Source organism: Hemicordylus capensis, chromosome 3, assembly GCF_027244095.1.
Source record: "Hemicordylus capensis ecotype Gifberg chromosome 3, rHemCap1.1.pri, whole genome shotgun sequence".
Taxonomy (NCBI): Eukaryota; Metazoa; Chordata; class Lepidosauria; order Squamata; family Cordylidae; genus Hemicordylus; species Hemicordylus capensis.
The window spans coordinates 188,155,928-188,170,997 of NC_069659.1; the positions used below are offsets into that span (position 1 = coordinate 188,155,928).

At 45.7% G+C, this 15,070-nt stretch overlaps 1 protein-coding gene across 2 annotated transcripts in view; it reads right to left on the minus strand.

The window, feature by feature from the left end:
• ATOH8 (atonal bHLH transcription factor 8) overlaps positions 1–14,720 on the minus strand; it is a 68,858-nt gene extending 54,138 nt beyond the window's left edge. Inside the window, exon 1 of one of the 2 annotated variants that reach the window (XM_053307344.1) lies at positions 13,484–14,720. In XM_053307344.1, the coding sequence (XP_053163319.1) occupies positions 13,484–14,194 (711 nt within the window). In that variant the 5' untranslated portion in view covers positions 14,195–14,720. The remainder of the gene's footprint in view (positions 1–13,483) is intronic. The other variant, XM_053307345.1, reaches the window with a different exon arrangement.
• Positions 14,721–15,070: the final 350 nt, after the last annotated feature.

The window sequence follows — 15,070 nt, forward strand, 5'->3', positions numbered from 1 at the left end:
ATACAAATTAAAAGTAATAATATTAAAGATAAAAATAATATATCTCTATTTAAAAGTTTAAAAATCTATTTAAAACAGTAACACACAAAACACAAAACAGCAGCAGTAAAAACTGTGCTCTCATATAAAAGCCTGGGTGAAGAGCCATATTTTTACTTGTTTTCTAAAATGTGTGATGGAGGTTAAGGAGAGGATTCCAGCAAGTAGAGAAAAGAATTGATTGATCATCAAAAAATACATTGCGTTTCTCTGAATCTCCTTGTCCAGTATTTCTTTTACACATTTGTCACCTTACTGCCTCCCTGGTTAGTCCGCTGCTTCTGATGAATTTAAGAGACAGTTTGGGTTTTGTGCCTTTAGCAATTTGCCCCTCAGATTCCTTATTTACATTTGTTTTGCCAAGAGAAAGTGCGGGTACATGAGGGAACCTGTAAGTGCCTTAACTGTTCTCAACTGAAGCCTTTAAAAATACTGTATCAGTGATGGAAGTTCTATAACGAGAAATCATGTGTGAACTTCCTGTTATATTCAGAAGCTCAGACGGTTGCCAGGGCTCAAGGACTTGTGCAGTGGCAGCACCAGGAAAAAGGGGGGTGGGGCACAGAAGGGGCAAAGTGCATTTATTGGCGAGCAAGCTGTGTCTCACATATTAAATTTCTGAAACAGAGGTGGGGTGGTGGTGGAGGGGGCAAGCCTCTGTGTGTGTGTGTGTGTGTGTGTGTGTGTGTGTGTGTGTGTGTGTGTGTACACGCATTCTTCTCCCCACCCATGCACTCTCTCAGGAGCTGCCCTTCAACATGTGGCTGTAAAACATGTATAGTTCTATATCCAAAGACTGCTTCTAGGACTCAGAAACTTAGTGTGAGACTGTATCCCAAGGCCACAATAAAAACATAAAGGTAGGCATGATTAGGCCCACTGAGATCAATGGGATTAAGGATGCCTCACTCTGCACTGGATTACTGGATTATGGACCAAATCTTTGGTGACCAGGATTGCCACCCATCAATTTATTTTCATGAACTGTTCATATTATGAGATTTCTGTCAAAATTTGCGGAAAGCTTATAATGCCCAGACTCTTTCCTTGTTTTCTTGCAATTCCGAATAATATGTCTGAACAGACTTCAATCTCCATTTAAAAGTAGGTTTGTAAAAAAAGGCCTTCAGCAGGCAGTAAAGAGCAACAACAAGAATAAATAAGGTTAAATGGTTTTCGCAGAAATATTATGCATTGTCTTATTTTGTTTGTCATCCCTCTTAGGGAAAACTGAAAATGCTGTGTAGTAATGGGGGGTTATAATGACTATCAGGCATTAGCTCATTTGTTTTCCAACTCAGTATTTAATAACACAAATAAAATAATGTTATTGGATATGCACTATTGGACTCAGTTGCAGTCAGATTTTTGAAGTTTCACTTGTTTTGCAGCTATGTTCCCCCAGGTTAAAAGATGGCAACTCTGGGTAACTGTGAGGTCTCATATTTGATTCTGTCTCCTTTGCTGCTTTCCCAAAGAAGAAAGATGTGTGGGATGTTAGAGCACAGAGTCTACTACTATGATGCTCCTTTACTTCCTGACCAGCTGGCTTCTGGGATGGTATTGGTTTCAGAGCTTCAGGGAAAAACTCCCAGCTGTTTAAGAGACTGTTATATGATAACAAGGAAGGAATGGGAGATTGCCTTAAGACCAACAAGTGAGCTGGAGGCTGTATATAACTTTGTCCTAGCTGATAGCAAGGATTAACTGTTGTAAGATTTGCCAGTCCCTTTTGACCCTCCTGGAGACCTTAAAAGACTCTACCAACTTGTGATAAACTGAAAGACACACCCCACCTAACAATTTGATTTCTGTAAGTGAGTTTTCGTTGATTTTGCCTCCATTTAAGCCTTTTCCGTATGACTGGAGAGTGTTTACTTATTTATAAATAGATTTTCTAAAATCAATTATTCAAATAACTTGCAAACAAATTAAAAAATAAAGTAAATTGTGGTACTTAATTCTGATATTATTGTATGGGAAGTATTCTGAACTTCTCCTACCCCATGTAAGCAATGCTGCTGAGGACAGAAAATATTTCTGCAGCATGGAAGTGGGCCAACATGAGACTCTAGTTCCCAGTGAAACACCTAGTTGAAAATTCACTGTAGGCCAAGACTTCAGAAGAAGTAAACCGGATTATATCAACTAAATAGCTGTCCATTTTAATGAGTAGGGTGTCATGTTCTCTCTAATTTTTTCATCTGAGTGCAGAATAAGTTTTGTTCTGGGCAGCAGTATCAAAGCAGTGTGTAAAATATATACTTTTTAAATATTTACTTTCTGACCTAGATGGGTTCATTCCATTCACTTATAGGGCTGGTTCAGACGTCCCATGCACTCTTGGTACAATTTAATGTAGGTTTACAAAATAAACTGAGAGTGCCGCTGCAGATGATCTCAGCTACTTTCTTTTAATCGTAGTATGTAAGTGGCCCATCCTCCTGACTTCCCTTCCCATGAAGAGCCTGTATACAATCCCAGGCTGCTTTGCTCTGCCCTGTACTGGGAAACCATCACCCTGCCATCCACTTCCCACCCACTGGTCCTGATTTCAAAGGGGTGGGCTCATCTGGGAAGAATTCCCTTGGCTCTTTCCACCCACTTTTAGAGTTCTCTGGCTGATGCTGGACTTGTTCTACTGCAGGTTCTTGCTTGTAGGTTATCATGGCGTACTTCAGGTAATTAATGAACTCCTCATGAACCCCTGCTAACTTGGCCAAGAGGCACCTTTTAATGTGGTGATTCTCTTTATTTAGCAGGAGGAGAGTAACTGGCCCTATCCACCCCCAGCACAGCATCTCTTCAGTGACTGTTGCAGGTGTCTATCTGATGTTTCTTTTTAGATTGTGAGCCCTTTGGGGACAGGGATCCATCTTATTTATTTATTATTTCTCTATGAGCCATTTTTGGAAGGGTGGTATAGAAATCGAATGAATGAATGAATGCTCTTGGCTCCCTGCAGAAGGAAAAGGAGTGGTTACAGCATCAGACTCCTCCCATTCCCCAGCTGTAGTCTTACAGCAAGCACCATTAACGATTTCTTACCCACTCCCACATTAGCAGAAAGCAACATTAATGCCTGCTGTGGAAGCTGAGACATTTGAAAGGAGACCAAAGGGCAAGTGAAGTAAGGAAAGGATTCGCTATGAATCAGTGATCTTTGTTTAACTCGTGGGAGGTGACAGGGAAAACAGAGCCATGTTAGGTGGAAGTAAGGTAACCTGACAGAAATTGGATATCTGAGCAAAGGGGAGATGGATTGACAAGACACATTAAAAAGGGAGAGTTGAGACATGCAAGGGGAAAACAGGCAAAGATGCCTGTGGATGTAACACTGACAGGAGAGGTGGGTGGGTGGGTGGGATTTTAGGGAAGTGTTAGAACTATGGGAGGGGGAAAGGAGGCAAAGTTTGAATGGTGGAGCTTCATGGTGGCCCATGAATATGCAGAGTCCTCATTCATGAATGCTGATTCCACCTGTTCCTTGGGCTTTGTCCATATTGGTACCACAGAGGGAGCAGAAAAATATCTCTGCAGCATCTCCCCTCACACAGGTCCTCCTGGAATGGGGTGGGGATGGGGGCAGTGAGACCACCCCCTGAGCTAACTAGAAAAAAACCCAACCCAGCACGTATCAGCTGAATTCTTGTTGGTAAAACACAGAATAGAAATAGAATGGAGAGAAATATCATGTTGGGAGACAGATTTCACAGTCTGAAATGTCCGTTCCATTGTTGGGACATCAGGCTACTGCTGGACTTTGGCTCTGATGGGAAGAGGGATTAGAGTTTCAGGGGAAGAGAGTGGTCTCTAGTGGCTTCCGGATCTGAAGGGAAAGAAGAGTCCTGTAAGTGACTTTGTTGCTTGGAAAAGATTGGAGAGATGACATAAGGCAGTGATCTTCACTATTTTTCAAGTAGGGGCCACTTTGGCAAAAACCTTCCATGTGAGAGCCATTTCCCAGTGTGCTGGCCTTCACAGTACTGAATGTTTGGTAGCGCTAGGAGGGACCTTTAAGGGTGACTCTTAAGAGCTCTAGGAGGAAAGCACTGGGGAGGGTTACACTTCCCAGCACTCTGTGCATGCCTCCAAGATGGTGCAGGGGTTCAGGAGGGCTCCATTTCCTTTAAAGGAGCTTTCCCCTCCCCCAGTGATGGGCAAAGTGCAGTACTGCATGGTGAGAATGGTTGTCTCCACATGGTGCCAGGGGGACTGTGGAGGGTAGTCAGATTGGGCCAAAGCGTCATGCAAGCCTAAAAAACAGTTAGCCAGGGAACCGCACCTAGGGTTGATGGGCACTGCCACTGGCCCTTGGACCTTACAATGAAGAACACTGACATAAGGAGTTGCTGAGCAGTCATGGGAGAGGTTTCAGGGTGGCACCAGAGAGAGATGCAAGCCTAGAGCAGTCATGTTGCATGGGTAGTCTGGACTAGTGTCTCTGTGAGTGGTAGCTCTTGGAAGGAGGTGTCAAAGAAACTTCCTTTGGATGTAACAGAGAACTAAGTTTAGGCTAAACCTAGATATACAAGCCAACTTCAAACATAGCATTCAGATCTTGGTTAGATGACCATACATAAACCATGGTTAGCATCACGGTGAGGGTTCAGATGATAAAACCAGTTTAGGTTACATGAAATAAACGGAGGCTCAGCAAGATGTCTGAACCGGTCAGTAGTGGGGGGGAAAACAAAAACCCATGCACACTGCTTCAAATAAATAAGTATTTGCGTTAGAGCTCCCCTAGAGGATTTTCATGGGTTCACAAAGATCTCCATAATTTCTTCAACAACTTTCCATGAATATCACTGGGACTTGAAATCTAGTCATGCACATGTAGCAAGATGTGGGAGAGAGGTATTTTTGGTTGCCATGTAACCAACAACTTGGTTACATCAAAAATGGTTGATCACATCAAAAACTGAGCAAATTTTTTAAAAAGGTGTGTGTGTGTGTGTGTGTGTGTGTGTGTATCACACTGCAATTTACAAAGAATTCAAATATCACTTAATGGCCTAGTCCTAGTCTTGACATATTGCCTGAAAAAGTGAGGAATTATGTACTTTTTTCTGTTGAAAAAGGCAATTATATTCTGAGAATTAAGTTATGTTTTGATAGAATGAAAGGTAAAGGCAGCAGTAATATTAGCTGTAGAGCAATGAAATAGTCCCCTACTAACTTGGCAAAGAGGCACCTTTTAACGTGGTGATTCTCTTTATTTAGCAAGGGGAGAGTAACTGGCCCTATTCACCCCTAGCACGGTACCTCCAGTGACTGTTACTGGTGTCTATCTCATGTTTCTTTTTAGATTGTGAGCCCTTTGGGGACAGGGAGCCATCTTATTTATTTATTTGTTATTTCTCTATGTAAACCGCCCTGAGCCATTTTTGGATGGGTGGTATAGAAATTGAATTATTATTATTATTATTATTATTATTATTATTATTATTATTATTATTATTAACAACAACAACAACAACAACATAGGGGCCACAGAAATCACCACCAGCCAATTACAAAAAGCAGCTTTACTGGGAACAGCCTATATTCTGCGACGAAATCTATAACAACAGCAACAACATTGACAATAAAATTCTGGCATCCCAGGTCCTTGGGAAGGACTCGATGTCTGGATAAAACAAACCAGTCAATAACACCTGTCTGACTGTGTAAACAATAATAATAATAATAAATAGTTTCACTGCATTCAATCCAAAGATATCTTCCACTTGCCTGGGGAGAGTTCTGGGGGGGGGGAAACTGTCCTGCAGCTTTTCAGAGTGTTTCAGTTTGAATGGGGACAAGGCCAGCTGTGAATGAGACTGAATGGATAGTACCAGTGATGTCACTAACACTCCTATACCCAAACCCCAGAGCAGTCCAGCAACTCTTTTTCAAATGTTCATGTACTGGTATGTGCACGTACAGGGCAAGTTGCACAACCAGGCTGCAATTGGGATTTCACTACAGAAGAAGAAACTGCTTTGACCATCACTGAAGTGCTGTGCCTGTCCCTGCCAAGCCAATATGCCACAGATGCTAACTTATATGGACAGAATTTCTGTACTCCATGGGGGTTGGTTCTTCTCTCTTCACTTTTCATTCCAGCAAACATACAGTGTGCTGTCATTGGTGTCGACTTCTGGCGACCACAGAGCCCTGTGGTTGTCTTTGGTAGAATACAGGAGGGGTTTACCATTGCCTCTTCCTGCACAGTATGAGATGATGCCTTTCAGCATCTCCCTATATTGCTGCTGCCTGATATAGGTGTTTCCCATAGTCTGGGGAAACATACCAGCAGGGATTCGAACTGGCAACTTCTGGCTTGCTAGTCAAGTCATTTCCTTGCTGTACCGGTACAATATCAATATTTGCCAAAATGTTTGCCAAGGTATAACATGTGACCAAACCTTGAATCACTTGTATAAAAGCTCACCATTTTTAGACAAAGGAAAATGTGTTATAACTGAGAAAAGGACACAAGGGAGAAACATACAATACTTTGAAGGCTCTGCTCACAGAAAGTGGGCGGGCCTTTTTTAGTGCACCACTCTGGGACCAGTTTAGTTTTGAAGCACTGATCATTGGCTCTTGTCCTAAATCTGCTTCATGCTGCTCTCTCAAGTTGCATCTACGCAGGACATTTCCTATTAGGGTACAATATTACTATAGTCATAATTAATATTATGACTATAGTAAGGCATAGTATTAAGGAGGCTATTATTAGACCTTACTTGAAGAAACCTGCACTGGATGCCTCAGAGTAAGCTCTAATCTTCCATGGTCGGGCAAGGAGATTAAGGGGGTGGTGGACTTTTGCTTCCAAGCAGTCTTGGAGGAAACAGATTATCTAGACCCATTTCAAACTGTCTTTCAGGTGGGCTACGGGATTAAGACTGCCTTGGTCAGCCTGATGGGTGATTTCCAATTGGGTATTGACAGAGAGTGTGATACTGTTGATTCTTTTGGATCTCTTGGAGGCTTTCAATACCATGGTATCATGGTATCCTTCTGGGTCACCTGAGGAAGTTTTACTGGGCTTCCTGAGTTAACCAGAGTTAAATGGGGCAGAGGTTGGAACTCCATTACATCTGATTTTGTGAAACCGTGGTTTTGAGCCAAAAGTGACCTGCAGGTTGCTTCACCAAACTCCAATTTGAACTTTCAGTTTGCACAAAGGTTGCCCACTGAGATAAATTTGGCAACCTATTTGGCCACCGAAGCATTATGTCCGATTCTGGATGCTGCCAGAACCACGGTTTCATGCTGATTTTCAAACCATGATAGAGACAGCGGTGCAGACCTGCCCAGGAATGCAGCTGCTACATGGATGCAGAGCTTCTTGCTGGCCACCTGTCTGAGCACCAGACCCGCCTCTCCTGTCACCTATCCAGCTATGGAGTTGCCCAGCAACAGAGATGCTGCCACGTCCCATCCCAAGCTTGCCAGTCTGTTAAGCAGCACAGTCACACGGGGGCATTTCCTCTTCCCACTCTGTCCAGGGCTGGGCAGCAGGATCAGCCAGATTTTGCCCACAGTCTGGCTTTGGAGCTTGCTGGGATTGGCCTTGGCAGTTGAACAGCAGGGAGGGGCTCCCATCTCTTTGAACCAGAGGTTGGAATAACATCTGCAGTGCGATTTTCAGCTTCAAATTGAAACTGCAGGTTTGCCAACCTCCGGTTATGTGTTACATCTGAATTCGGCCACTGTCTCCAATATTCTTTAACATCTCCATGAAACCGCAAGGAGAGATCATCAGGAGATTTGGTTCAGGGTGTTATCAGTATGCTGATGACACCCAAATCTATTTGTCCATATCAGTGGCGGCCTGTGAACGCGCTGCTGAGGGGTGCAGCGGGAGGCACCTTTAGGAGTACATGAATTCGGTGCTTACCTCCGCTCTCGCTACACCTAAATGCTGTTCGGTGAAGCAGTGTGCTGCCCAGCAGCCCCTGCAGCAGGGAATCGCCTCCGCCACTCACCAGGCTTCCACGGAGCCGAGCCCCCGCCAGTGGCCAGGTGAGTGGCATAGGCACAGCAGTGGCTGCTGGGAGGCACGCTGCTCTGACAAACAGCGTTCAGGTGTGGTGGGAGTGGAGGCAAGCACCAAATTCATTTACTCTTAAAGGTGCCTCCCGCCGCCCCACCAGCGGCACGTTCATGGGCCGCCACTGGTCCATATGAACTTCATCAGGTAATGGCATAACTTCTCTAAATTCCTGCCTGGAGGCAGTCATGGGCTGATGAGCGATAACAACTGAAATTGAATCCAAATAAGACTGAGCTACTGACTGTGGTGGGGTCAGAACTGGCTTAGATCTGCCTGTCCTGGATGGGGTTATGCTCCCCCAGAAAGAACAAATATGTTGTTTGGAAGTGCTCCTGGATCTCAAACTCTCTCTGGTCTCTCACGTTGTGGCCTGAGGCTTAGGGGTGTGCAATTCGGATTTTCAAAGTTTTGATTTGTAACTGAATCGAAACAGCCCCAATTCTATTGGGATCTGAATCTAACCCATCTGAATCACCCGAGATTCGATTCGGATCCGAATCGCGGCTGATTTGATTCAAATTGATTCAGGTTTAATCTGTCCTATTAATTCCCTCAGATTCCCAGCTTTCATTTTAAAAAAAAAGCTAAGCTCAAGGCCTTATAGAAGTGGAGTTATGGAGCAAAATGTGTGGTCACTATTTTTCAGGTGTTCGGATTTTTTGGTGTATAATAACTTTCACTCAATGAATCCTTATGAGGATTCATTACACATCTTCATTTCTTCTATTCATTTTGACTGTGTTTTCGACAGCACCAACTGTCAACTGCCATGTGCCAACTACACCCTACTCCCATCCACAAGGCAGTGGGGTACTACTCAGTTTAAGTTAAGTGCCTAATGGGTAGAGGCTACCACCCAAATTGCAGAGAGATTGGGCAAAGGGCTGATTTTTGGTGAATTGTTGAAGTTTACACATCTTTAAGGTTTTTCCCTATAAGGTATAATGGAGGTTTCAGCAGCCCCATACTTGGGGGGTGTTGGGGTGGCCCAGAGCAAGTGGTGGTGTAGTGAACAGAGGGTGCCAGCCACTCCCATGGGTTGCTAACCCATGGGGTACAGGGTTCTGTTGTTTCTGAGGTGGTCTGAGTGTAGATTCTATGGTAGCTAATGAGAGTGGATTCATGGTTTGTATTGAAAATTTCATTTACTACCAGAGAATCTACACGCGGAACACCTAACAACAGAACCCTAAACTCCATGGGTTAGAAACCCATGGGAGTGGCTGGCACCCTCTGTTCACTACACCACCACTCACTCTGGGCCACCCCAGCGCCCCCCAAGTGCAGTTATGGGGCTGCTGAAACCTACATGATTCCCTATGGAGAAAAATCTTAAAGATGCGTAAACTTCAACAAATCACCTAAAATCAGCCCTCTGCCCAAAAATTCTGGTAGCTTCCTTGCCCCTCTTGGGCACTACCACCAACCCCACACTGCTCTAGGCTACCCCTTTGCCCCTGATGTGAAGCAATAAACCTCCACTAGTGGGCCCGGGCACAGAGCATCTGTGCCTCTAGTGCAGCCGGGCCCACCGCCGCCTGCGCTGCGGCCGGGCCCGCCGCCTTACCTCCACGGCCGGGCCCGAGGGTGCCGCCGCCGGGCCGGAGAGTGCCGCCGCCGCGGCCGGGCCGGAGAGTGCCGCCGCCGCCGGGCCCGGCCAGGCCTGCCGCCTTGCCTCCGCGGCTGGGCCCTGCAGGCCCGCCGCCTCGACTCCGCGGCCGGGCCCGCCTGGCTCCCCGGCCATGGCCGCCGCCGTTCTCCTGGGTGCGCCAGGACCAATCAGGCGCCCCCGCAGCCCAGCCAATCAGCTGGGCTGCCGGGATGCATTTCTCCTGGCCACACCCAGGAGAAATATATATATAGATTATACCTTATGGGGGAAAACCTTAAAGACACGTAAACTTCAACAATTCACCAAAAACCAGCCCTTTGCCCAATCCCTCTGCAATTTGGGTGGTAGCCTCCACCCATTAGGCACTACCACCTCACCCCACTCTTCCACCCCAGATCCTGCTTTATGCCCTGAATCTGCCCCAATGACACTAAACCTTCAACAATTCACCAAAAATCAGCCCACTGCCCAATTTCTCTGCAATTTGGGTGGTAGCCTCTACCCATTAGGCACTACCCATTAGGATTCATTGAGTGAAAGTTATTATACACCAAAGAATCTGAACACTTGAAAAATAGAGACCACACATTTTGCTCCATAACTCCACTTCTATAAGGGCTAGAGCTTAGCTTTTTTTAAAAATGAAAGCTGGGAATCTAAGGGAATTAATAGAACAGATCTGAAACTCAAATTGATTCAAATCGAATTAGCCACGATTCGACTTGTACCCGAATCTAGCCAATGGATCACAGGGGTGATTCGCTTTGTCTCCGAATCACCTGAATCAGCTAGATTCGGGTACAAATCAATTTGTATCTGAATCAATTTGCTATCAGCTTCAGCCAATATGTAAGCTATACCCATTTATGGAGGTGAATGTCCTTAAAACAGTAGTACACATGCTGGTAAATTTCAGGCTTGACTACTGTAATCCACTCTACATGGGGCTGCCTTTGTAAGGAAACTACAGTCAATGCAGAATGCAGCAGCCAGACTGGTCTCTAGGATAAACCGAAGAGACCATGTAATACAGATCTTAAAAGAACTGCATTGGCTGCCGATATGTTTCTGAGCGAAATAGAAAGTGCTAGTTATTACCTAGAAAGTTCTTAATGGCTTGGGTCCAGGGTACTTGAGAGAGCTCCTTCTTTGTCATTAACCCTCCCGCTATCAAGATCGTCTGGGAAGGTCCAATTACAGCTACCACCAGCTCATTTGGTGGCTACTTGGGACCAGGCCTTCTCTGCGGCTGCCCCAGAGCTCTGGAATGCACTCTGTTAAAATCAGAGTTTCTCCATCAATGTCTGTTTTTTAAAAGCCCCTTAAGATGCACCTGTTTTTTTGAGGCTTTTTCTTAATTTTAATTGGTTTTATATCATAAAATTGTTTTAATCATTTTATATTTGTTGTGTTTTAACTTGTGTACACTGTCTATGGATGCATATGTCAAGAGGTATAGAAATGTGATGAATAAATAAAATAATTATTTAGTCATATTTCAACTGCTGAATGAGAACAAACGGTTTTATTTTCATCTCATGATTTATTTGTTTATGCATATCCCACTCTTTCTTTGGAAGCTTAAGGAGAGCTTACATGAAGCTTCCAGTGGTTTCCCATCCAGGCATAGAACAGGGCTTCATTCATTCAGCATCAACAATGCTTCAGCATCAGGCACTCCAAAACCTAAGCAAAACCCTGATGGTTAAAAGGAATTAAACCACTTTCCTGCTTGGGGGAATAAGAGAAACTGAGATGATGCGTTCATAAGCAAATATGCCATAGTGTAACATCAAAGATCCTGCTCTTGAAAGGCACATGTATCCACTCTCATGGGTTATGTACTAAGCAAATACTTGCATATCTTGATGGGATAAGGTCAAAACATTCTCACCAGTTATTCTAGCCTTCACCTATCTGCTTGGAGAACCAAAATGTTACAGCCTTTTTTGAAGTGATACTTTCTAAAATTGTGTGATTTAAAATTCACAGGTGGACAGTCTGAAGAGGTTTTTAAAATGGCCTTTAAAAATGATCCCAAACATATCCACTCAAACAGTAAGACCCATTGCTTTCAGTGGCTGACATTCTGACTAAATTTGCTAGAGGAAGTCCTATTGTACTGAAATTTAGCAGTCCTTTAGAGTAACTCCTGAGTAGTACTATTAAGTAATTTACTGAGGATGTCAGCCAGTGGGATTTACTTTCATGACATGTTTCACGGATTGCTGCCTTACAATCTACGGTAATGATTGTAGTGCCAGACTTCAAACTTAGTGGGAGTGTCTAAAATTCTGTACACATTTATTAGAAATTAGTGTGTAGAAAGTGTGTTCACACTTATATAGACATTAGATTCAATTTTTTTAAAAAGAGAAACACCCAACTGTTGAATCCTCAGTCTGATCTGTGAAAAACTGTATCTTGCAGCTTTGGCCAAAAAGAGAGAAAAAACTCTTTGCTACATGATGCTTAAATCAGGATATGCTTATACAAGGAAGAAACATGGTTTCAAGTGTTACCAAAATGTAGAACTATCATTAATGAGTCTGGCAACTTGCCTTCTCAATCAAGCTAGTCTTGTACTGTATTCAAACAACAGCCCATGAAGCAAACGCAAGGGGACCTTTTCAACAAACAAACTTGGGTTTCAGAGCTTGCTAAGCACACACACCACATACCTCTGGAAAAAATGTTGTGTGTGACTGACAGGAAAGTGGATTTGATTAACAGGAAGATATAATTTACACCCAGCATGAGACCCGTGTGAACTTTGGATAATAGCAGTGTTTCATCCAAGTTTCGTTTTTTGGCTTAGGAGTGGGGGAGAAGGCAATTATAGGTCACCAAAAATCAGATCGTGTCAAGCAATTAGCCACATACCATTCATTGTTTAATTATCCTAGGAGAGAACTCAATGTTCTTTCAAGGTTTTCTATCCAACCCAGGCAGTTCCTTCGTTGTAACCAGATAATCAGATTAGCAATTACAACCAAAATCTTATGCACCACCAAGTGTTGAGTGGCCTTTCAATGAAGCTGGTGTTATAAAGGTCATTGACAGTATGTGCCTCCTCAGGCAATCAATGCTGCTGAATCTGAGCATTTCATTCTTGCCCCCCCTAAAAAGACAACATTGGGAGGCAGGTCTGACCTAGGGTCTGCTTAGCTCTCACTGCTGGGTCTCCATCCGGGTCGGGGTTTAACAGGACTCTGCCACGGATCATGACAGAGCAGCCTTACCATGTGGTGAGATAAGGTGTCAGGTTTGTGTTGCCATTAGAGGCAGCAGGACGGATCTGGCCCATGGGGCACAATCCGTTGGCAAGTTCTCTCACTCAGGACCACTGAAATGAGCAAGCCAGTTCATTTCAATGGGACTAGCACTGGAAAAGTTCCCACTGCACAGTGCTTTATGTTAATTAGGGGGACACATTTTCCAAAGCACCAAAATGCCTTTAACCAGCACTGGACCCATGGTTCTGTCTTGGAATGTGCAATAGAAGAGGCTGCCTCGGAGAATGCACAGAGCACATTTTCCTCACTGTGGCTAACAAGAGGCCACTGTCTACAGCTGGGATCTAGATGAACTTTCAAAGAAAAAAGGACTTTCCCCCTCCCACACTTCATTTCTGGAAGGGCCCCTTGCCCCAAACCCATCTGGGACCTGGGAAGAAGAGGAAGAGACCCCCTGCCAAATGAAGCCTCTTTGGGAAAGAACGGTAATCCGAGGTAGGCACAGCAGGCTGCTGCCCTCTCTGCTATGTCGGGATGGATTACCTGTTTCCTTAGAGCCTCAAAGGCGGCGCTGATGGTGTGCACCCTGGTCCTCTCCCGGGCATTCGCCAGCAGCCGCCTTGTCTGCTGAATGGCTTTGATCTCCGAGGAGGCTCCTGCAGCCTCCCCCAGCCGTTTCCTAGGCGATGGGGAGGAATCGGGGTTGCTGTTGTAAATTACATGGGAAACGGACGGGTAGGAACTTTCCAGTGGTCGCGGCGGCGGCTGCTGCTGCTGCTGTTGACGACACACCACGATCCTGGACGGCAGGCTCTGATCCGGGAAAGCCTGGCTTTCTGCCCCATTCAGACCGACCGAGCCGAGACACGTGTCTTTCCTCAGGGGCTGCTGCTGGGGGGACGCCAGGAGCCCCGCAGGGAAAGCTGCTTTCCTCATATCGATCGCCTCGCCGCTGCCCTCCGTGAGATCCCGGGCGGCCGCCGTCGCCTTGGAAGCGCTTGCCTGGCTGGCTGGCCGCGAGCCTGCCTTGCCCGCCAGCATCTCCCCGAGCAGCACGTGCTGCTCGTGGTGGGCTTTCAGGTGGTGCTCCGCGTGGAGACTCCTGCTGCAGCCGTTGAGCGGGAGCTTGGCGGGCTCTTTGCTCTTCCTCTTGAGCGTCTTGATGCTGCTGCTGCTGCTGCTGCCGCCGCCGAGCTCCTTGAGGCAGAGGCGTTTCCAGCGCTCCGCTTCTTCCACCAGCTGCATGTTCTTCATGGTGGAAGCCCGTCAGGGAGTTGCTTTCCCTCTCGCAAGTCGCGAAGGCTCTCCCAGCAAACAAAACAACCACCCACCCGCCACCTCCAGCCTCCCTCCCCACACACACACCCTTGAGGCGGCAGCGGCGGCTCCTGCTGCCGCCGCTGTTGCTGCTGCAGGCTTTGCAGAGCAGCTGCTGTCCTTCCAAGCCCAGATTTGTGCGAGAGAGACAGTGTGGGAGCAGCCGGATCAGAATGTCATCTCAAGTCCCTGCCGCATTGCCAGCATTTTTGCTGAATGCACGCGGAGAGACCCATCTGTGTTTGTTTAGCCTCAGTTTACACAGAAGCCCCTGTTAGCGAGATCAGTCAGCGTGCCGCCTGCCTGTTACAAGGAGACTGACTGACTGACTGCCTGCCTCACACCGCCCAGAGCCTTTCCAGCTTGTGAAAACCGCACACAGGAGCGTCTTTAAAGGAGCAGGAAGCCTTTTCCGAAACAGCTGCGCTGCCAATCTCCCCCGCCTTTGTATTCCGACGCGTCTATCTGTCTGTCTGCCTTCCCGCCCGCTGCCCTCAGTGTAATAGAATTAAAACATGTTGATAGACTGAAAAAAGGGTCTCTGGTCGATCTGGCAACGTATTAAAATACACACACACACACAGACACACTTATTTATTTATTTATTTAATACAAGTACATATTACCGAATTGTGACAGCTGGCAGCAACTCAGAAGAGGCACGCTCTCACTCACCAGAGTGAAGGCCGCCTCTTCTAAGAGGTTTCCTGCTGGCAAGAGTGATGCCCATTTGCGGGTGGGGGTTGGGCCCACATGGCACATATCTTATTTATTATTTACATTTTATATCCCGCTCTTCCTCCAAGGAGCCCA